At 33.5% G+C, this 24,533-nt stretch overlaps 1 protein-coding gene across 1 annotated transcript; it reads left to right on the top strand.

Annotated features, from left to right (window-relative positions):
* The first annotated feature begins 9,536 nt into the window (after positions 1-9,536).
* On the top strand, positions 9,537-11,784 carry LOC116116708 (uncharacterized protein C6C3.02c-like). The gene is made up of 5 exons (XM_031402767.1): positions 9,537-9,677; positions 10,470-10,520; positions 10,676-10,759; positions 10,888-11,066; positions 11,545-11,784. The coding sequence occupies exons 1-5, from the start codon at positions 9,656-9,658 to the stop codon at positions 11,641-11,643; spliced, it is 435 nt and encodes a 144-aa protein (XP_031258627.1). The 5' UTR covers positions 9,537-9,655; the 3' UTR covers positions 11,644-11,784.
* Positions 11,785-24,533: the final 12,749 nt, after the last annotated feature.

The raw sequence follows: 24,533 nt of genomic DNA, 5'->3' as shown, positions 1-24,533 counted from the left end.
ACTATTCATCACAATCTATTAACTATTGATATTCTACATATGTACATTTAATCTGAAGCAGACTACTTCTTCTGACGCCACGTAGGATTGATATATTATCGTCATGTAGGATGTTGTTAATTGGTCCACGTGTTTGTTGTTTATTGGGCTTGCTCTAATAGTCATGGTTTCAATTACCAGTAATAATTTCTCAAAATAATATTTTAAAGATATTCACTAAATGTAACTATTTATCACAATCTCTTAACTATTGATATTCTACATATGTACATTTAATCTGAACATGATAATATTTATCAACCCTTAGTTATCACAACAATTTAGTGGAAACATGAACTAAAATGTTCAATAAATGTAACTGTTTACGAAAACAGTCTTTGCTACTGCCTTTTCGCTTTGTTGTTCCTAATATTTTAAATATATTCACTAAATCTAACTATTTACACAATCCTTAACTATTGATATTCATATATGTACATTTAATCTGAACATGATAATATTCATCAACCCTTCAGTTATCACATCAATTTAGTGGAAACTATGCACTAAATATGTTCAATAATGTAAGTATTTACAGAAACAGTCTCTTGCTATTCTGCCTTTTCGCATTTTGTTGTTCCTATATAAACATAACAAAACACAATTTGAAATATCACACGTCTTTGGATTAATATCTTTGCAAGATAGTTATGACAGTTTTGATATTTTTTGTTTAAATATATTAATCATTGCGAGATGAGGATATTGATTGTCAGGTTTTCTAGATTGTGGGAATGTTTTAGTTTTGAAGGGACAACGAGCTGATTAGTCTTGATATGATTCTTATGATGAAGAGGTTTATATATTTTTGTTAAATTATATAATTTTACCAACATTGAAATTGTGTAAGTTCGTTAACCTTTTTTATTTGTAATTATTATAGCATGATGTGATGCATGGGACTATACCAAAAAATAGAGTTGTAAAATTAAGAACCGAATTCGTGAAGGCCATATATATCTGATTAAAATGTGAAGGTCATACCATGTGCTGCTACTTACAAGCCTGTTGAAGGTGCTTATCGTTTACAATTTCTCAGAATACTTGCATCGAGGAGATCAAGGAAGTAACAGTTGCTATTCCATAGTTTAAATTTCAATTTGCTGGTATCAATGACCTGCAAAATAGAAAAATGACACATCTTTGTTATCAGGTAACCTTTTATTACTATTCATGTTGTACATCTATATTATCTACTGTAATTCTAAATACAGTAAATGGTTTACATGTTATAGGTATTTTGAATGGAGTAGGTGAGATTGAAAAAATCGTATCAACAAACGTTATAACACAGATATAATTTTGCAGATTGAACAATAAGTTCTTTTCTGAATATCGTAATAATGTGGTACAATTTGATTATCTTCCATCGATGTTATTTTGGGAGACATTTAGAGTTTCATTATGGGAAGAAATTTCGAAAAAAATTGATGAGAGCTTGCTAATGGAGATGACAAATCAGTTGTCATATTATCACATTAACAAACGTTAAAGAGTTTCAAGGTATTTTAGGCTTTTGAATTGGATGAAATTTATGGTTCAATATTCGTGATTTTAAATGTACAGGTAAGATATATCTTAATAGTACTTCGGAATCAAGAATCTATATCAATCTGGAATTGACGTCCATCTTTTGCAGAGAAGTACGTGTTTTAGCAGCCTTTCTACAATATTTTAAGAAATAATTATACAATTTATGTCTCATTTGCTGTATGATTTGCAGTAATGAAAATATTCCAGTTGTTAATTGCAAAAGAAAGCTAAATGAGATATCGGTTGAGGAGGAGATGTTTCAAAATACAGTATCTTGAAATATCTTACCACACCTTATGTGGTATAACTGGGATCGATTATAGAATATACAATAAAGGCAAAAATAATGAGTCAATGCAGATTTGGTTGGTGTTATTTATTTGCAGTGTTTGTAAGAAGAAAATTCCTGATATGACAATAGCAATTTCTACTGTGTTAATACAACAAGGAGATAAAATTTCCACAATGAGGTGAATCAGTTTTTTATTAAAATTAATAATTGTTGTAAGACAATGCATTATAACGTTAACATTTGATATTTATTAATGAATATTGTTTGTTATAACAGGTATAAAGTTGATATTGCAGTCACAATGACACTATTGAAGGGCTTTTATAATGTTTGATCAGTATGCCAGAAATTGGTTGTCATGTTCCCAGTTATTGAAAACCTAGGAAAACAATCATGAAAGAATTCTAGATGTTGTAAATGCTTTTTGTGGAAAGATTTTGTTTTCAAAATTAAGTTGTTAGAAACTGTTTGAAACAAGGATATGAGACTTATATTTGTATTAAAAAATTTTCCATCAATGATAACTAGAAAATGATTACAAGCTACAGCGATTGGAAGAGGTCAGTATATTTTATTTTTTATTTAAGTCCACATTTAAAAATTCAAATGATAGCAATAGTTGCTTAACATTACATGCCACTAATAGTTTATACAAAAATTACAGGCTTGAAGAGGAAGATGGAAATGATTCATCAACAGCAGATGCGATTCAACATCAGGCTTTAACACCAAAAATTACTAACAAAACATCAACTACCATCATCCGTCGAAGAACAAGAACATGCAGTACATGCAATCTTCTATTTCAGGTACCTCAAACATAAGTAAAGAAAGGGTGAAGGAATAGAACACCAAGAGCCAGAATACAATGAACAGGCAGAAAATATTATTGATGAACCTTCAGCTGTTGGTAAAAGATATCAAAGCTCTAGAAGGAAAATTGAGATTTTGAGAAAATTGTTGTTCTTTTCTTCTTTTTTTTTGTGTTTTAAATATATCATGTAATATTTATTACATAACACGCAAAGTAGATATTCGTATCTATTTTTAGCAACATTTTTTGACAGAATACAAAATTTCAATTGTTAGTGAAACATAAATATTACAACAGTTTCAAAAATCAAAGCAATTAACAGTTTTTTCCTGCGAACTTTATATAAGTTAATGTTTGAAGATTATTGACATCAGCAGAGATATTGTCTTCCAGCTTGGCTTCTTCTAAAAAATCTACACCGACTTCTGGAAAAACTCGATTTAAATGCTTCACACAATTAAAAGTTGACTACCTCTCTTTCTTCAGATAAATCATGTAACAAATTGTTAATATATCCACTATATATAGGATTCAAAGCAACGAATCCTTTAAGTGATACAACGCATCTCATCAAATTCATGAAATTCAACAATACACCTTATCATATATAATGCTCGCATTTATTCATGCATATTAATTATGAATATTATTTATATATTATTACCCTTTCACGTTCTGTACCCCTCCACATTCAATAGACAATTAATGAAAGATATATAATCATCAACATTTATCATGAAGTGAAGATTTTCTCTTGATCTAATTTAATAATAATAAACAGTTAACATTTACAAAACATTGATATATCTGTTAGTAAATACAAATAGTATAAACCAATAACATCAAACACTTGCAGCAATTATAGCCTAACCAATAGCATGTAGACACTTGCTTTTCGGGTTTTGATAAACATGTCTGTCACAATATCAGCAGCTTGATCTCTCTGTCTTTGTTTTTGTCAAGAGCAGGTTGTAAGTCTGCGTTTTCATCCAGTAATCTTTTTCCTGTTTCTTAAGGACATCAAGCTGTTCCTGAGCTCTTGCACAGATTTTCCAATGACTTTTATAATTTCCTGTTTGTCTTTTAATTCATTTACTGTTTTCTTCGATTCTTTTTGTACACAAAATTAGTCCCCAGTAACTTTTCCTTCTCAAGTTCTAGAATCCTCTGATTTCTTTCTAATTGAGTAATCACATTGGGTGATCTAGCCATCGTTGCTTTATTTCTAAAACCCAAGAAACCCTGTCAACAAAATATTATATTGTAATTAGAAGACAATATAATTAGAAACCTATAATAAAAAATGACGTAACAGACTCCACTCCATAACACTTGAACTATTAATATCATTATGCTTTCAACACAACTTTCAGAAACTAAAAGTCTAAGAAACCTAGTGAACAGAGAATTAACGTATGCGTACAAAACAAGTAAAAATACGAAGCCTGTAAATACAATAGTATAATAGACTCTATCCCCATAAACCTTTGATTATCATACAATATAAATGTATACTAAACATATAATACCAGAATTGTACTATAAAATGGACAACTATATTGACTAATTATACGCATAACGAATAATTTCAAACAATAACCTAACAAACTGCACCCCATAAACACTTTGAACTGTTTATATTATAATGCTTTCAACTTCAACCATTTCAGTTACCATGGGTAACATTCAAAATATAATTATTGTATTGATTAAATCATGACAAACAAACTATTAAATGCATATTTTTGTGCTCACAATTTAACGGTCATAAATTTTTCTATTTTAATTCAAACATGAGAGGAATACAATGAATCTGCAATTCACTGAGGGTCACTTGGGAAAATGAGGCAATTTAGATTGACTTTCCAAAGTGAATTAGTTAGTGGACAAGAAAGCAAGGAAGAGGGGTAAAGATATACTAATATTAGTAATAATTATGAATGTAAGGGGTACAAATACATTAATATTAAAATTAAATAATAATAATAATTAATGCATGATTATATGTTTTGTTTGATGAATTTAGTCTGATTCATTGTTTATCTATATTTATATAATGCTGAAGCATACTGCTTCTTCTGACGCCACTAGGATGATATATGATCGCCATGTAGGATGTCGTTAATTGGTCCACGTGTTTGCTGTTTATTAGGCTGCTACAATAGGGATTATTCACATGCATTCATAATAGCTGAAGCATATTGCTTCTTCTAACGCTACGTAGGATTGATATTGATTGCCATTAGGATGTCATTAATTGGTCCACGTGTTTGCTGTTTATTGGGCTTGATAATAGGGATTATTCACATGCATTCAATTGATGTATTCAATACAAATCTTTCACATTCTTTTAATTTGAGATCTTTCACATTCCTTTTAATTTGATAAAGATACAACATATCTTTTCACATTCGTGAAATTCATAATACACTTTATTAATCCATTAATATTCAACGTTCATTCATGCATATTAATTATTATTATTAATTAATATTAATATTTTTGTACCCCTTCACATTCAATTAATTATTATTAATAATAATATATCTTTACCCCTTCACATTCATTAAATTTTTTTATAAAACGTATTATCATTTAACATTTAATATAAATCTGAATATAATGCTGAAGCATACTGCTTCTTCTAACGCCACGTAGGATTATATATGATCGCCATGTAGGATGTCGTTAATTGTCCACGTGTTTGCTTTTTATTAGGCTTGCTATAATAGGGATTATTCATATGCATTCAATTAATGTATTCAATACAAATCTTTCCACATTCCTCTTTAATTTGATAAATACACACATATCTTTTCACATTCATGAAATTCAATAATACACTTTATTAATCCACTATATTCAACGTTCATTTATGCATATTAATTATTTTATTAATTATATTAATTTTTTGAACCCCTTCACATTCATTAATTATTATAATTAATATATTTTACCCCTTCACATTCAATTAATGTTTTTTATAAAACGTATTATCATTTAACATTTAATATAAATCTAAAAATTTTAAACTCATTCAATAACAATAAAACATTTAAATCAAAATAACCATAACCAATAACATGCAAACACTTTCTAAAAAATATCAAAGTCATATTAATTAGCAATAATCCAATTACATTGAAACATACACAACAGTTGTTGTGATCATTAATTATCATATAATATTACTTAATGACATCTAAAGCTATATAAGTAGAGAATTCAACAATCCATACACCTTCAAATATTCTTTCATTTCAACACGATACCATTAACAAATGGAAGATAAAAGACCAACTATTGTCAATCCAAATCCAAACAAACAGAAGCGTGCGGTAAATAACATGAACTGATTGCTCTTATATTCCTTCTACATATGTACTTTTACATGTCGATTTTTGATTTTTAGCAGGTCAAGCACAACGTCAGATGGTTCGCTTGAACTGGAAGGTATTCTACAAAACCTTAAAGTCATGCTGGACAAACTCAACACTGCCAGAGTCATGAATAGAGATATAATGAATGCTTTATTAGAAATAACAGGCTCAACCATACATGTAATATTCGATTTACGAAACGTGAATCCCTGATTATTGCCAAGAAAAGAACTTGGTATTCCTCAAGGAAAAAAATAGAACTATATATATAATAGTTCTATTATCAATAAAATCAATAAAAGTTCCAGTTTATTGTTTCCCACTGATGATGATACCAAAAGCTAATATAAAACTATTTATTCTACATATTAACGCATAATTCTACATTACTATTTTACACCTTTTAATCCATTTCTTAAAGATTCCATTTCATTGTATAACTAATGGGTTGGATTTAAATTTTAATAGTTTTTTAATTAAGTAGTGAATAAGTTTCTCAACAATTGAACTTAAACTTATTCTATATATGTTGAATGATTCATTTCTTTGTATAATTCAATGACTTAGATTTAAATATTGATTTTTTTTATATGTTCCTTAAATGAATGAGAACTAAACGTCTACAGTTGTTTTTGTTCTCAGAATGATCCAAAATTGTCTTTTTACAGATTGGCTATATGGCGATATGTGGATTGGTTCCAGTCCGGGTTTGGAGGGTGTTGAGAGATAGATTTAAGTGGGGATTTGTCAACAAGGCTGATTAGTAGGCAATTTGTGGAAGTCAAGAGTCATGTGTGATGTTTCAGAGGAGAGTTTTGGAGTTCAGTGTTCATCTTCGAGAAGGTTGTTTCTCGAGTTGAATCTAAGTGTTTTCTGTGGAGGAAGAAGAGTCAGGGCATGTTATGAGGTTCAAGATGTTGTTTCAAGATTCTTGATCGTGTTAGCCTTGACCTTGCTGAGCAGGTAGTTTGTGTGAAGAATTCAAATGTTATTGGAAATTTGATGGCGGTGTTTGATTTTTTTTGTGATGTAACTGAATTGAGATTTCCTGTAGGTTGATGAGTTGTTTTTGAAGCCATTGTGAATGATTCTAACATGTTTCATTCTTTTTTGTTTCCTTCCATTATTTTCTTATGATATGTTAGACTAAGGCGTGAACTTATGATGTTTGTGTGAGATTGCAGCCCTTTGTATAACCAAGAGTTGTGCTAGAAAACTAGATGAAACGTAAGATCAATTGAGGAGTGAGTAACTTCTATTGCTACTGGTAGTGCTTTTGGGAACCAGCATGGTTATTAGTGATGGCATTCTAACTCCGTCAATGTCTGGTATTATTTCTTCATACATTACAATATTTTCCATGTGAAGTTATAGATTGATTATGGTACACATCATAATGGTATGGTTTTGTCCATAGATCTCCATCAAATTGGATATGATATGTTTTGGCTACTGCACAATGTATTAGCTTCCGAGAATGCACAACTTTCCCTTACTTTGTCACATTTAATGCATATACAGTATGTGTTTATGTGTGTGCATGTGCATGTTGTGTGATGGGATAAATGAGTAACATCTTTTATTGTTTTTTTTTTTTTTTTTTTTTTTTTAATGAACTTGATTAGTTCTCAAACCCAGCAGGTAACATGATGGAAAGCAGAGACCATATTGAAAGGTAATCTTTTCTTTTATAGAGTAAAAATTTGATGATTTATGTGCCAACTTAGTGTAATCTTAAAAGCACTTACTCTTTAAGTTTTCTTAATGTCTAAATACAGTTGAAATTTTTTTTTCCTTGGTGTTTTTATGCAACCAGACTAAATTTAGTAACTCATTATTTTCTTTGAGTATAAACTCAAACTTTTTGCAGAAAGAGTTTTTCAAATATAAATTTTTAAGTTTTTAGTGAACTTTTGCGTAGAACTTAAGTTTGGATTAAAACACATGCGGATGTTTGACAAATTCTTGGATATTCATATTCATATTTGGCTAATTTGACTAACCTCTTAACTTGAGGACAAACTAAGCTCCAGCATCAAGCTCTTTGGAGAATCAATGATGCCTATTTCATTATCAGTTTTTGATATATTCATGGAGCTTGGAACTACAGTTCCCATCTTTCTCTCTGTGCTTGACTAAGAGTTGTTCCACTTACAAGAACAACCTATACACCACCTATTGAGCAACCAGAAGTGGTCATTCCAAGTGTAGCCAACCATTGCCCCACTCACAGGTGCTTACTTTAAACCATTGTTTGTTTATGAAATTTCATATTATTACTGATTTATTTGTTAAAGTAAATTGATTCAGTTTTGATTCCTTTATTATGCAGCCAACCTTTGGCAGTGATGGTCACGGTGAGCATTGATGGGGGTGACATTCGGAATAATTTAATGAACACTTCATTTTTGGCGTAGACACAGTATGAACCATTTAAAAAAAAAAATATATATATATTGTCCATTTATTTTATTTTTCTGTGTCTTATAAACAATGTTATACTGCAAAGTGTTTATCAATGAAGAATATTTTATTATCAAAAAGCTGCAAACTTACATTCTTAGATAGGTTATACATGTTTTTGTTGTGGACTCTGTAGCCAGTAATAGTTTGTGTTTTGTGGCGAATAGAGTTTGTGTTGGATGATGAAGGATGACAAGTTTTATTTTATTTTATTTTTGCTCATTTCACGGTGCTGGACAGCCTTTTAAAATGGTGAAAGATTAACTGTTGGACCTCAAAGTAATGGTTATATTCCATGTAGGAACTACTAATTTTAAGAAGGGCAAAATTGTCATTTCAATTATATTATTATGTACCAGATTGTTGTAAGAAAAATGTTGCAACTCTTCTTTTGCTTTGAAAAGGGAATATATTCCTATCACTAAAATGTTCTAGTATTATTTCATTATTCAATTAATTAATTTATTTGCATCAAAACCACTTTCATAAGTTGCGGGACTTTCAACTTCTATGTATTGAATTCAATTAATTCAATTCTTATTGAATTACAAATTAGCCATTTTAATCTTCCGTCACTTGCATTTTATCAAATTAAAAGAGGAATGTGAAAGATCTGTACTGCATACATTAATTAAATGCATGTGAATCATCTCTATTTTATAAACACCAATTAGTAGCAATACGGAGACCAATTAACGACATCCTAAATGACAATCATATAACGATTCTCAGCAATCTATAAACATAAAAACCTGATTAAAAAAAAAAAAGAACAATAACAAAATGTTCTATTATAATCAATATTTGACATATTTTTTTGTGAAACAATAGTTGTTTATAATTTCTTAAAATATAAAAATTCGATAATAAAATAAAAACAATATAATAAATAAACTCGCGCAACGTACGGGTGTGCCATCTAGTGTTACATCATAGGGTGCTAAAAGGATTATTAAAAACAGACTAACGTGATATTGACACGTCATTAGTACCAGTGGTCCTGACCACACCGGATTATCGACAGGATTATATAAACAGATCTTCAGGTATTCTTCGAGTCCTGATAAGCAAACACTCAAACATTTTCTCTAGAAATTTCTATCTTTCGTTGTTCAGCCGACGCTATTAAACAACATGCCTCGCCGAAGCTCCGGAGGTAAGTGGCCGTTCAGATCTATTTTGATTTTTATGTTCATTTGATTTGGTATTTTTGTTTGCTGCGAAATAATCATGAAAATGTTTTGGGGTTTTTTTTTTTTTTAATTTTTTGAAAGGAAAAAAGTGAATTAAGTCTAATTATTTTGTTTAGAATGATAAAGTGAGTTGCTTTTAGGGTTCAGAATGATAAAGTTTGCTGCTTTTAGGGTTTAAAATGGCAAAGTTTGATGCTTTTAGGGTTTTCAATGACAAAGTCTATAGTTTTTTTTTTTTTTTTGGGGTAAACCCAGTAATTGCCGAACTCGAACACAAGACCCCTGGGTATGGCTAACTCCAGTGGCTGCTATCCGAAGTTTATAGCTTTTAGGGTTTAGGATAGAAAATTTTGTTATTTTTAGTGTTTAGATATTTGTTTGTGATTGGGATGTTAATTGCTTGCAAAACGATAGGGGTAAGCGTTTAATATTGTCAAGCTTTGTCGTATGGTTAATGTCTAGAGTATATTTATAGGTTAGTATAGAAGTATTTGGGTGTGTTATTTGAGATATTTTATTTGGTTATGATATTCTGCATTGAATATTGAGGTAACTGGGTCCAAGATTTGATACTGTGGCTGTAAATTTTTCTTGGTTTAGGTTATTGGTATGTATATTAAACCCTGTTTGTTTAAACTATAAAAAGGCTTTTGGGTCTAATGTTCTTGTGAGAGACTGCTCAAGGTTGTATGTGTCTACTGCTGTGACGGGATATTCTTTATTGATTCTAATGGTGATTTTACTTTCTTCTGTAGGAAGATCTGCACCCCGCCCTGCTCCCCGACGTAGCGCACCCCCTACACCAGGTGCTTTTTTTGTATATTTCAAATAAACACACAACATATTGTTTGTAGTTTACAGTGTGTAAATAAATGTACTTTTTCAATGTGTTTTTTCTTACCATATTTTAAAATTGGATAAGCACTTGGTTTTAATGCCTGATATTTCTTGTTTTATGCAGTTCAACGTGCCCCTCCTCCAGCTCCGGCTCAAAGTGGTGGTGGTGGATCGCTGCTTGGAGGCATTGGCTCAACCATAGCTCAGGGTATGTTAAGATTATCAGTTTTGTCAGATTTTTTACATATACAATTTTATGAAAAGGTTTCTATGACATGTTAAATTCTGATTTGAGTCATAGCAATTCTGAACTTTTGTCCTCTGTCTGTGTTTCAGGCATGGCTTTTGGTACTGGAAGTGCAGTGGCACACAGGGCTGTGGATGCTGTCATGGGTCCTCGAACCATCCAACATGAAACTGTGGTCTCTGAGGCTGCTGCTGCTGCCCCAGCTCCAACTACAAACAGCCTTGGCAGCCCTGATGCCTGCGGTATTCACTCCAAGGCATTCCAAGATGTATGTATATTTTCTTCATTCCGCTATTTATTATTAGATGTGTTTTGATATGCAGACGGTTTAACTGTTTAAGTCTGTTTCCTAGAAGAACTTAGTGAATAAGTTGGAAGCAAAAGAATTACTTTGCTTCTAGTTAAACCAATGTATTGAAGTTTGCTGCACAGGTTTTGAAAGCATAGAACTTACAGGAGTTAAATCATTTTCTTTGGCTAGAAGAATTGAAACCAATTTTTGAGTTTGTTTGTTCTTGTTGGTACTGTCAATAAGTTGATTTTTAAATCAGTGTGATACTTCTTTGTTTTCTTATTTGAGGTACCGTCTAAGTTTTACTTTTTAAATTTCTATAATTGACTTGCAAAGTTATGTTTATATTGGTTTTTATTAGATTTACTTTTATTGCTTCCGGAATAATCTTTTGATATATATATGATTTGGGTCATTGAAGTATTCTAACTAGTATCCCTTTGGTTTTTTGTAGTGCATCAACAACTTTGGAAACGACATCAGCAAGTGTCAGTTCTACATGGATATGCTTGCCGAATGCAGGAAGAACTCGGGCTCGGTGTTGGGTGCATAAATGCTACCCTTTTGCTTTGCCATTTGATGTTTATTCAGCTATGAACTCTTATGATATTTTGATGATGATGTAGCTGTAATCCGGACGTGGTTGAGAATCTACAGTTAATAATTTTTTATTGGAAAGCCATTATTGAACCTTGATACTGTTATCAAAACGTTGTTATTTTTAAAGATCAATGGTGCTTGGATAAAAGATTCATATGATTACTGCTTGTGGCTTATATGTATTCTTGAATTGGACTTTAAGATGTGTATACATTTTCTTGATGTTTCAAAATCTGAAAGGTTTTTAATGGGGTTTGGGATTGGGTTAGGCTAGACTCTTGGATTGCAAGATATGAAATGGCATAAACATTTATAGCATTCAACTTTATCCAGAAATGACTTATAGGGTGCGTATGATTCAGGGAATATCAGGCATGTTTGATTTATTATTTTTATCCATATTCTTAATCCTATTCTTCAAATAATGTTTGGCACATTATTCAAGAAATATTATCTTATTTTTTTAATTACTTTTAGACCCCATAAGGTTATTAATTTTATCAAATACATCCTGAAAAAAAGTTTAAAAATTATCAAAAACACCCTCGTGACCCATACTTGCCAGATTTGGGCAACCATCGTCGGTGGCAGTCGGAATCTGTACAACGGCCTACCTGTCGACCAGAAATGGTTGGAAGTTCACCGATCTGGCCGTGAACGACGGCCAAAGACTTGACCATCGTTGACCGAAAACGACGGCCATATACTTGGCCGTCGTTTTGGCCTTTTTCGACCGTCGCGGCCACAACAGGTCGTAGATCTGACCTTTTTCGGCCAGATCTGTGGTGGATCTGGCCGGAAAAGGCCATAACGATGCATTACGACGCAGATCCGACCGGTCTGTGTCGTAACACGATTTTCTGACCAGATTCCGGCGATGGTGGCCAGAATCTGGCACTACAGGTGGTGGGGGTGTTTTTGTTATTTTATATATTAGGGTATTTAATTAAATTAGCAAACCTAGAGGCTTTTTCATAAATTTTTAAATTTTATCTTGTAATACTCCCTTATCCAACTACTCAATATTATTCCCAAAATCCTATCTAAAATAATAAATCAAACGCACCCATCAATATTTAGGAAAATGTGTTTAGTTAGGTTAGAATAAATTGGTAGGTATGTTATATTTATATATTTAGTTGGGAGTAGAGTCGACAGTGGATTGTGCTTTGCTTAAAAATTTAAGGTCTGTCGTGTCATGGGCTATGTCGTGCCAAGGCTATTGTTTTAAAAACCGGACCGGAGGGCAACCCGCTCTGATGGTTGGGTCACGGTTCAATCGGTCCAATCGATTGGACTGTCGGTTGAACCAGTGACGTCATCACGCATCATGAGAATCCTTTTCCCTACTTTTCATTTGTCTCATCTCTTCCTGTGACTCTTTATTTCTTCTCTAAGTTTCATGCATGTTATTGTTTGTAGCTTGAATCATTTGAATCAAGTCAAGTTGTATTCTTGCTATGTCATCATGCAACATCCTGTCTGTCATAGTCCTTATTCCATCTACAAACATACAATAGAAGTAAAACATAAACATTCAAGTACGGAATTCAAATACATAATCTGGAAATACATGCACATACAATAAGTATTTAGCAACAAACATACCACAAAATTGGTTGATAGTTGTACATAAAATAACTCAAGTAAAACATAAAGTATATCAATAAAAGTTCTGCTAACTACATAAGTACATATACGAAATTAAGCTCATAAAAGAAGAAAAAATCTTTCCTTCTTTTATGAGCTTAATTTGAGTTTCCTTTTTGTGATTTGCAAAATGCACTTCATGATTTTACTGCTATCAATTTCGTCCCGATCTCACTGCTTCCAAAACCAAACTTCAAATGGGCATGCAAACTTCAAATGAAAGGATTATCTACATGATAATTTTGGTTAAAGCAATATTTACTCACTGGCAGATTCTCTTTCACATCCCATAACTGTAGTGTGCTGTTTGTAGATGCAGAAGCAAGTTCATCATTTGACAAGAATTTCACATATGAAACAACTTTCTTATGCCCAGAGGTCACTTCAAAAAGTCTTTCTGCTTTTAGCCAGCAAAAGAAAAACAAAATCAGGAGCAGGAGCAGGAGCAGGGTGAATTCAAATACATAATCTGGAAATACATGCACATACACATACACATAATCTGGAAATACATGCACATACACATTGCTCCAGATAAAGTTTGCAAGGAAATCATTATTGATTATTGAAGGTGGATCGAGGAATGGCGTGTTTATTACCTGGATCGAGGAATTGAGCTGTCGTCAATGAATGGATCTGTCGCCGTCAATTTTCAGTGAGGAAAGGAGCTATCATCGTCGATTTCCGACGAGGGAGGAAGACGTCGTTGATTTCTGGCGAGAGAGGAAGACGTCGTCGTTGATTTCAGAGAGTTCAGTTGCGATTTGGGTGGAATTTCAGAAAGAAATTTTCGTAGAGAACAGAGAAGAAGGTGAGAAATTTTTGCAGAGATAAGAGAACAGAGATGAAGCTGAGAAATTTTCGCAGAGATGAGAGGAGCCAAGAAATTTTCGCAAGAAACTGAGAGAGAAGAAGATGAGAAACAGAGAAAGGGCTGCGTCTGCTGCGATGGGGTATTAGGGATTTAGGGGTTTCTCGACCGGTTTATCCGTCGGTTTGGTTGGATCGACAGTTCAGTGAAATTATTCGGTTTTGAAACGGTTTAAAATGGCTTATTACATTATAACTGTTTTGGTCTTAACTCGAACCGGACACGTGACCGGTTCCTGGTCCAACCGATTGGACCGGCCGGTCTGGTCCGGTTTTTAAAACAGTAGCCAAGGCTAGTAGAAATTCGTGTCTTGTTATGCTGTATTGGGCTTTCGACGTACTAAATTTGAAGGCTCACGGCACGACCTGTTATATATTGTGCTATGTCGTGGGTCGGCTTGCATGCTTTGTGGGTCGGCTTACAATTTTTTTTTTTTTAATATTTATAAATTTGATTTCTTATTAATAATTATTATAAAAATATATTATATGTTATATTTTGTGACATTTTATATTTGTATTATTTAAAAAATATATATAATCACTATGAAATATTAATTGAATTTCAATACTTTTTATACTTATAATTATAAATTACAAATACAAATTTAGAAATTAGGATTAAGAATTATTATATATCTTCATTTTTATTAATTTCTAAATTCTAGAATTAGGCTTTTGTCATGTCATGTCGGCCCACGTGCCTTTTATAAGGCCCACGACACGGTTGCATGATCGTGGGCCATACTGTGCCGTGCTTTTTTCGTGTCGTGCCTTGTCGTGCTATGGGCTGGCACGGTCCACTGTCGGCTCTAGTTAGGAAGAATAAATTGGTAGGTATGTTATATGAATTATTAAACTACCCATCCATTTTAATATTATTATTATTTTAAATTATTATTTTTTTAACACCCGACATTTATTAATTTAGCTAAACATCATCACCATAAAAGTTTAAAAATTAATTAAAGCATTCTAACTACCCAATAGGATAGCCAATCATTGGTCACCACTGTCGGACGGCAATCGGTAGTTGCCAAAACGACGCATGATCAACTGGATCTGGTCGGCCGTGCACCGATATGGTCGTTTTCGAATAGATTTAGATCTACGATGACCAGATAGTTTTGGCCGTTGTTAATAGCTAGATCTCGACCAGAATCTAGTTGTCAACGACCAAATCTCTAGCAGCAGATTTGACCATTTCTGGCTAGATTCATGGTGGATATAGCTGGATACGGCCAAATTGATGCATGACCGACTAGATCCAGTCGTGTGTGCGCTATTCCGATCACGTCAGTCAGCGGTGGCTAACGAGGGTTGCTAGCAGGTGGTGGTGGTCTTGGGTGGCTTGCAATTTGTTTTAAATATAAGGGCATTACTATCCAAAAACTTAATTAATTAAAGGTAAAATTGTAATGACAGGTTCATGTAAATTAATTTCTAAATAAGGGCATTATTGTTCAAAAATGTTATTAATAAGGGGTAAAATTGTAATAACATTAACATTACCAAGTAATCTTAAAATACCTAAGAAAATGGAGGTAATCAGATTACCATTTATTTAACCAACAATAATTACTAATTTACTATTGGTTTTGGAAAATTACCGGAATCTTAAGTAAAACCTTTGTATAATCATAATAGTAGGACAAACTAATTTTATTACTATGAAGAGATTATAACTTAATAGAGATGTAGTTAAAAAAATTATTGTTTTGATTTAGTTATTTTGTAATTCACGTTTTAGTAGTATGTATTGGGATTTCAATTCATTATTTTAGTAGTCATTGCTGCAATTAGATAAAAAGAAAATAATCTTGAGGATGACAGTAGGAAATACAAGAAGTTTCGTCCCAAGAAGCTCTAAATATGCTTAAAAAGGAATAAATATTTCAACTTCAACAAGAAGGTAATGCTAGGGAATTATTTTGTGCCTGCAAATTAAAAGATGTACTAACAACTCTTAAGCATAAATCATTGTCTCAAATAACTTTAGATAAATATTTTATTTCATCTTAAACCTTTAATATAGTGTAACATTTTTTTTTGTAAACAAATAATTATTATTATGTGGAAGCAACTTTCTTAAGACGGGAATTAGAAATATTGTAACTTATTACAATGTGAAGATTATTCTTATTTATAAGTATCCCAAGTTAGGATTGTAATGTTTTATTATTATATAGAGGTTATCAGTACGGTGGTGATTGGCTAAATCATGAAATATATCATAGCTATGGTGAATCAACAAAGGATTTATCAGTCTTGGTTATGAGAGAATTTATCTCACTGCACAGTTCGGTTAAATGGCAGCGACCATAAATCTATGGCTACATTGGAATTGAGTTGTCACTCAAATCCGATTTTATTTCGGTCGTTAGTTCGATAACCAAACACCAATTACATCAAGGGCACAATCTAAGGATGACACTTACCTCAGCCTTGAAGAGATAATATATGATGAAATGATTGGATTGCACAATATGTTAGGATTTAATTAAAGATATAGGCGGTGGAAAACAAAAATGTACCGATTAAAACCTAAAGTCCCAAGATCCATATATGAGAAATACATTGTTTACATGTTATAGAACATAAGAACCCATTTAAGGTTTTAGATTCTTACCCACGTTGATGACTCCACCGCTTGATCATTGAAAAACGCTCACACTTCAAGGATAAAAGTGAACCCACGATGTCCACACAAAGGCAAGAATCAACACACAATCACTTTACTAGTTTGATTTGTGATGTTTAAAGAAGAAGGGAGTAAGAAAATTCAAGAGAGAAAAATTCTCTCAACTCTTTCTCTTGGTTGGCAATGCATGAAATATTAGGGAAATTCAGGGAAAAGTGCCTTTTATAGGCACACCCTAGTTTCCCTAATTAGAATATATTACCAATATACCCTTTCACAATTAAATAATTAGTTTCTTTGATTTCCGAAGAAAATCACTAACGCGCATTAGGCCATTATTATTTGTTTATCTAATAATGATTTTTAGTATTTAATAATATATATAATATATATATATATATATATATATATATCTATAGCTATATATATATATATATATATATAATGACGTTTTATTTATTTACAATATATATTTATATAAATAATCAATCTTACATATTAAATCCAATACGGAATTAGATCCAGACAACAACTTTCTAGCAAATTTAATTGCTCCGTAAGATTTACCAAAATACCCCTTCTTCAATAAATGACAAAAATGCCCTTCACTCATTATCTTCTTTAAATTGCCTTTTAAATGTGTAACCCGTAGGCTCCTCATCATATCGGTAGTGAGTGATATCATAATCAACACCCTATTAATCATTTCATTACACACAGACTAGGATTGGCCTCTAGCAAGGCATCATGGACACACGACATATTCGGATCCAGCGTATTCGCCACCTGTTAACAGTATGGTTACCATACAATCAAATCATTTCATCATCTATTATCTCATCAAGGTTTGAAGTATAGAAATAATGTCAGCTTCAAGTATAAACCACCTTGACATATTTAGATTTGGTTATCAGACCAATAGACCAACCGAGCACCAACTTGATTCCACTGTGGCCACAGATTCAAGGTCGTTGTCTCTTATCGAATATCTCACCGAGATAATTTCTCCTGCACCTATGAGTGATGAATCCTTTGTCGATCTACCATAGCCATGATGTACTTCTCAATGCAGCCAATCACTACCACACTGATAACCTTATATAGGATTATGTTTGGCTAGTGTCAAACTACACCAATAGTTACACATGACGCTCCAGTAATCTCAAGTCTAAGGACCACATGCACCACCATTTGTTGGAGGATATATTCCATGGACATTGAGGTTACCATCTATATGGAATCCTCTTATGGGCCAGTCCAATGAACTCGTGAATAACAAGCATCCATGTGTCACACCAAGTTGTCATCAAACAACTTTGACATGTAAGAGCTGTCTATACCTTCCAGTAGGATCGTTCAACGCTATGATAACCGTACCGTATTATTTGTGCCCTAAGTGAGGATAATACTAGGATTATGGACGTTTCTAAAATGACCACCATAAGTGATCATAGGGATCTCACAATCAAGACTTATCACTGTTTGATTCCCTCATCACGGTTCAACTACTCTAAGAAAATATATTAATACATACATATGAGATATGCTTTACATAATATAAACTATGCCTTTTATAGATTGAATAATCATGATCCATAGAGTCAATATACGATAATATGATTGGCTCTAGAACACCTACTCTAACATAGTAACCGTACCGTTGATAGGTATCAGTTGTTCGATGATCTCTACTTGTTGGGTGGCCATGATGCCTTGCTAGAGGCCAATCTTGGTCGGTGAATAATGAGACTATTATTGGTGGTTAATCGTAATATTGCTAGCAGGTGGTGGTGGTCTTGGGTGGCTAGCAATTTGTTTTAAATATAAGGGCATTACTGTCCAAAAACTTAAATAATTAAGGGTAAAATTGTAATGATAGGTTCATGTAAATTAATTTTTAAATAAGGGCATCATTGTTCAAAAATTTTATTAATAAAAGGTAAAACTGTAATAAAATTAACATTACTAAGTAATCTTAAAATACCTAAGAAAATGGAACTAATTAGATTACCACCTATTTAACCAACAGTAATTACTATTGGTTTTGGAAGATTACCGGAATCTTAAGTAAAACCTTTGTATAATCGTAATGGTGGGACAAACTAATTTTATTACTATGAAGATGTTATAACTTAATAAAGACGTAGTTACAAAAATTATTGTTTTGACTTAGTTATTTTGTAATTCACGTTTTAGTAGCATGTATTAGGATTTTAATTCATTATTTTAGTAGTCATTCCTACAATTAGATAAAAAGAGAAAGGAAATAATCCTGAGGATGATAGTAGGAAATACAAAAAGTTTCGTGTGAAGAAGCTCTAAACATGCTTAAAAAGGTAGAAATATTTTGACTTCAACAAGAAGGTGTTTATGCTAGCAAATTATTCTATGCCTGCAAAATTAAAAGATGTGGTAACAACTCTTAAGCATAAATCATTGTCCCAAACAACTTTAGATAAAAAAATTATTTCATCTTAAACCTTTAATGCAACATAACAATTTTGTTTTTTTTGCAATATACGTATAATTATTATTATGTGGAAGCAACTTTCTTAAGACGGGAATTAGAAAAATTATAACTTATTACAATGTGGAGTTTATTCTTATTTATAACTATCCTAAGTTGGGATTGAATGTTTTATAATTATATAGAGGTTATTCTTATATAAAGTATCACTATAGAGATGTTTTACTGCATATGGACAAGTTTGTAATTTTGAAAAATTTGTGGGTCGAGTTGATATCATTATAAATTGAACGCAAAATTCATTAGTTGAGAGTTGTTTAAATCTTAATAAAATATATAAAAAATAAATTACTTTGAAGCAATAGTCGACACTGGACAATAACTCAAAATATTATCTTTAGATTAAATTTCAATTTTACTCTGTAATATACATTAAGTTTCCATTTTTAACCTTCACACGGTACATTTAAACCCTAATAAGTGAACCATTTTCGAAATTATGAGGCTGTTTTATAAATTTTTCAAAACGTAAGGGTTGTTTTAATTTACTAAAAATATTTCTCTCCTTAATGAAATTGTATTTTGCAAAACTATAATAATAAATATATGATGCAAAACTAGTCCACACATGACATTATTTTAAAAATTAGCTTGATAATCTAACCGGTTAATACCATGATGTATCATTGTTCACCTAAATTCTAAAATTTAAGAGACAACATCTTCAAACTTTTTAATTTATATTATTTGACACTATAAACTCTTGATTTTGACCATTTAAAATTTTGAAGAGCAAATAGATAAGAATATCTTAAAAATCATTATCAATTGATTCCTAATTCATTAGCAAGGATTTTTTAAATACTATAATATTTATAAAAAAAAAAAAAAAGGTTAAAGCAACAATCGATACTTAACGAATGAACCAAACACTATCTTTCAACCAAATGTAAATTTAAGCCTCTAATATTATCGTAGATTTTCATTTTTAACTTCTATGAGGGGTGTTTAGTGAACAATTTTCAAAATTGTGAGGTTGGAAGTTGTTGAAGCTTGATTTTGACACCAACTAATCGCACGTGGGAAATGCTGAGTTGACTCAAAAGATACACGTGTATATGGGGATATTGGGTTGAATAAGAGATGAAGAATAATGTTTAAAGTGGTTCAGGTGCTTAAACAAGCGAATCCTATGTCCACTGATATTGTATTAATATATGAGATCAGGTCGCGTTTAGCGAGCTGATTTATAGCTTAGAGAATACAAGTGAATACATGAGAGCGAGAGAGAATGTATGCTATTTCAGAGAAAAATTAGCTAATCCCACAAACGGGAGAGGAGCCCTCTATTTATAGTGGGATGAATTGAGGTAATGATTACTGAATCTATGAGTGGGTCAGGTTGCCGTGCAAATCCTTCTTTGTGTCCCGTTGCTCACCTGCTCAAGTAATTTCCTTGACCTCTGCGGGGATTGGACACGTGGACCTTTTCCAGCCTTTCCCAATCTGGTGCATACCCACTGCACTGGTGGGAGCATGTCGCTCACGTCAGCATGCGACGTGGCTTCGTCTGAATGGCTGCAGAGCCTACCTAAGCTCTGACCGCCCACGCTGACAAGGCTTGGCATCAGCCCTACTTTTTCAGGCATAACAGAAGTCCCTTAATTTTTTAGGTTTGAGGATCGAACCTTGAGAACTACACAATTATGCCTTGATTTGATGCGTGTCGGATGGACACTGGTTGATCCGACCTGGTTGCAAAGAGGTTGCGAAAACATTCCCGTGCAGGTTACCTGAAATGATCTTCTTTAAGGTCCGCGACCTGTTCTAGATCTTATTCAGTGCCATAACGATGATTCTAGTCTTCGATTGAGGTCCTCGACCTGATTACACTTGGTGAATTTTTTTGTTGAAAGCAAAGTCACGTCGCTTCGCGACTGACATGCGACGAAGGCAAACGGTCACGTCGCTTTGCGACTGACATGACGAAGAGTGTTTAATGTAACGACCTCTTCAGATGTTATCCATTGCACTTTTGTAGCTGATACATTAAATGAAACACCTTTTGCTCTGATAGACGTGTCCTACATGCAATAAGTGTTAGGAAACGACCCGGTTGCGCAGCGGAAAACAAAAAATTTACAACCACGGATCGTTCCTTAGAACCCAAAATCAAGGCACAGATTTTACAGTTTATGCATAATAAGAATCTGCAAAAATAAAATCCAAATTTTAGATTCATACCCACGTTTGGAGGCTCCACCAATGTTGCCCTGAATGTGTTTGCTACGATCCAAGTGTAGGATCGAACTGTAGAGGTCCACACGAAGACAATTAACAAAACCAAGGAGGGATTTGCTAGATCCTCCTTGGCCTTAAGAAATCAAGAGAAAAACAAAATGTTTGTTTTTCAATGGAACAGTGAAAGGGGCGTGGGAGTGTGGTAAAAAGGGTGTCTGTGTTTTTTATCAAAAGCAAAATGAATTAAAAATTATTAAATCACACAAACACTATTCCTTTTATAGGCAAACCAGTTGCCCTATTCCCACATGGAATGGGCTTGGGCTCCAACCCAAACACCCCAATTGCCAAACACTCCCAATTGATATTTTAATTTATTCATCATTATCTAATTAAAATCATTAATATTTAATTAACATTTAACATAATGATGATTTAATTTAAATATGTGCGAACACACATTTAACCGTAATTTCACTTATTTAATTTTTAACAAATTAAATAAAAGGCTACGACCTCAGCAAATTTAATTGCACTGTGAAATTACCAAATACCCTTTCGCCTAAAAAGAAGAAAAAAGCCCTTCTTTCTTCTTGCTCTTAAATTATCTTCTATGTGTGTGACCCATAGGCTCCTCATCATACCGGTAGTGTATAGTATCGCGATTACACCATCAATCGTCTCACTAATACACAGACCAGATTGGCCCCTAGCAAGGCATCATGGCCACCCGATAGATTCATTCAGCAAAGTAGCTACCTGTCACGTATGGTTACCATACAATTCGATCCTTTCATCATACGTTATCTCGACGAAGGCATAGAAATAGTGTCACCTTCGGTTACTCTCGATATTATATTTTCAGTTTCTGGACCAATGACCCTATATAATCTGGATAGAGCAACAACTCAATCCCACTGTGGCCACAGTTTCAGTGTCATTGCCATATACTGATTGCGCCGTGAGATAACTTCTCCCGTACCCGGAGTGATGAATCCTTTGTCAATCCACCATAGTCTTGATACACTTCTTGTATAGCCAATCACCACCGTACGACAGCTCTAAATAGAACTGCGTTAGCTAGTGTCAAACTGTACCAATTGGTGCACAAGGCGCTCCGGTGATCTCAAGTCTAAGGATCACATGCACCACCTTCGTTAGAGGATTTGTTCCATAGACACTGGGTTACCATCAATATGGAATCCTCTGGTGGGCCAGTCCAGTGAACTTGCTGCGGTATTCCCCTACAACAAGCACCCATGTTGCACCAGGTTGTCACCAAACGACCTTGACAAGTGAGATCCTGCCTTTCGACAGCGTCGTTCAACCTATGATAGCCTTACCGTATATCTGTGCCCTTACTTCAGAATAATACTAGGGCTACGACGTTTTCTAGAATGGCCACCTTATGTGCTCATAGGGTTCTCACTATCAAATTTGAAACACTGATACCCTCGTCACGGTTCTACCATTCTAAGGACATATATCAATACAATTGCAATAATAATGATTTACGAGATATGAATAATGCATTTTATTATTGATTAATACTTATTACAAAAGAGTCATTCTACAATAATTGATTGGCTCTAGGGCATCTACTCTAACAATCCTCCACTTGCACTAAGCCATCATTCAGTATTTAATACCAATGATTTCAAGTGCCTTTCATGCTTCTGCTGCGACAGAGGCTTTGTCAGTGGACTGCGAGATTGTCGTCGTATGCACTTTACTAATCTACACGTCTTTCCTCTCAACTATCTCTCTATGAGATGAAATCGTCTGAGTGTGTCTGGACTTCTGATGAGACCGTGGTTCCCTAGCTTGAGCAATTGCTCTTGTTGTCACAATAGATATCTATAGATCAACAATCGTAGGAACCACACCAAGTTCAGTGACGAACTTCTTAATCCAGACTGCCTCCTTAGCCGCATCTGACAATGCAATATACTCAGCCTCATTGTAGAGTCCGCTACAGTGCTTTCTTGGACTCTTCTAGCTCACTGCACCACCATTGAGACAAAATACAAACCCTGATTGCGATCGATAATCATCTTTGTCGTCTTTGGAAACTAGCATCACTGTATCCTCTTACAGTGAGCTCATCTTCCCCTCCATAAACCAAGAACATATCCTTAGTCCTCTTCAAGTACTTAAGAATATTCTTGCCCGCCATCCAGTGACGCTCACCTGATCCGATTGATATTTACTACAAGTGCTCAAAGCACATGAGACATCAATCCGAGTACATAGCATGGCATCATGATGGATCCAATTGCTGATGCATATGGGATCCTCTTCATCCTATCTCTCTCATCTTGTGTTTTAGGACACATTCCTTAGAGAGATAAACACCATGTGACATCGGAAGAAATCCTCTTGGATTCTTCCATACGAATCGTTTCAGTACTTTGTCAATTATGCCACTCTGACTTAGGCCAGCAACCACGCGATCTATCACGATAGATCTTTATACCAAGAGATATAGGCTGCTTCCCCTAAGTCTTTCATGAGAAGCACTGGTAACCAAGTTTTACCGACTGCAAGTTCGGTATATCATTCCCGATCAGAAGTAGCATCAACTACAACACTAGGAATGCTACTGCGCTCCCACTCACTTTTCTTGTAAACACCAGGGCTCATCTTCGTTTTTTGATAAAACGAATTCTTTTACGGCCTCATCAAACGAATGTTCCAGCTCCTTGAAGCTTGCTGGAGTCCTAAAATGATCTCTGCAACTTGCATACCTTATTAGCTTGACTATCAAGAACGAAACCTCAGTGTGTCATATACACATCCTCCTCAAGGTTTCCGTTCAGGAAAGCAGTTTTGACATCCATTGCCAAATCCATAGTCATGATATGCAGCAATTGCAAGCATAATCCGGATGGATTTAATCATGGCAACCGGCGAAAAGGTTTTCTCATAGTCAATGCCATGAATGTTTGAAACCTTTGGCAACCACCGTGCTTTA

This window comes from Pistacia vera, unplaced genomic scaffold, assembly GCF_008641045.1.
Source record: "Pistacia vera cultivar Batoury unplaced genomic scaffold, PisVer_v2 Contig78, whole genome shotgun sequence".
NCBI classification, from domain to species: domain Eukaryota; kingdom Viridiplantae; phylum Streptophyta; class Magnoliopsida; order Sapindales; family Anacardiaceae; genus Pistacia; species Pistacia vera.
This window is presented reverse-complemented; position numbering and strand designations above follow the sequence as displayed.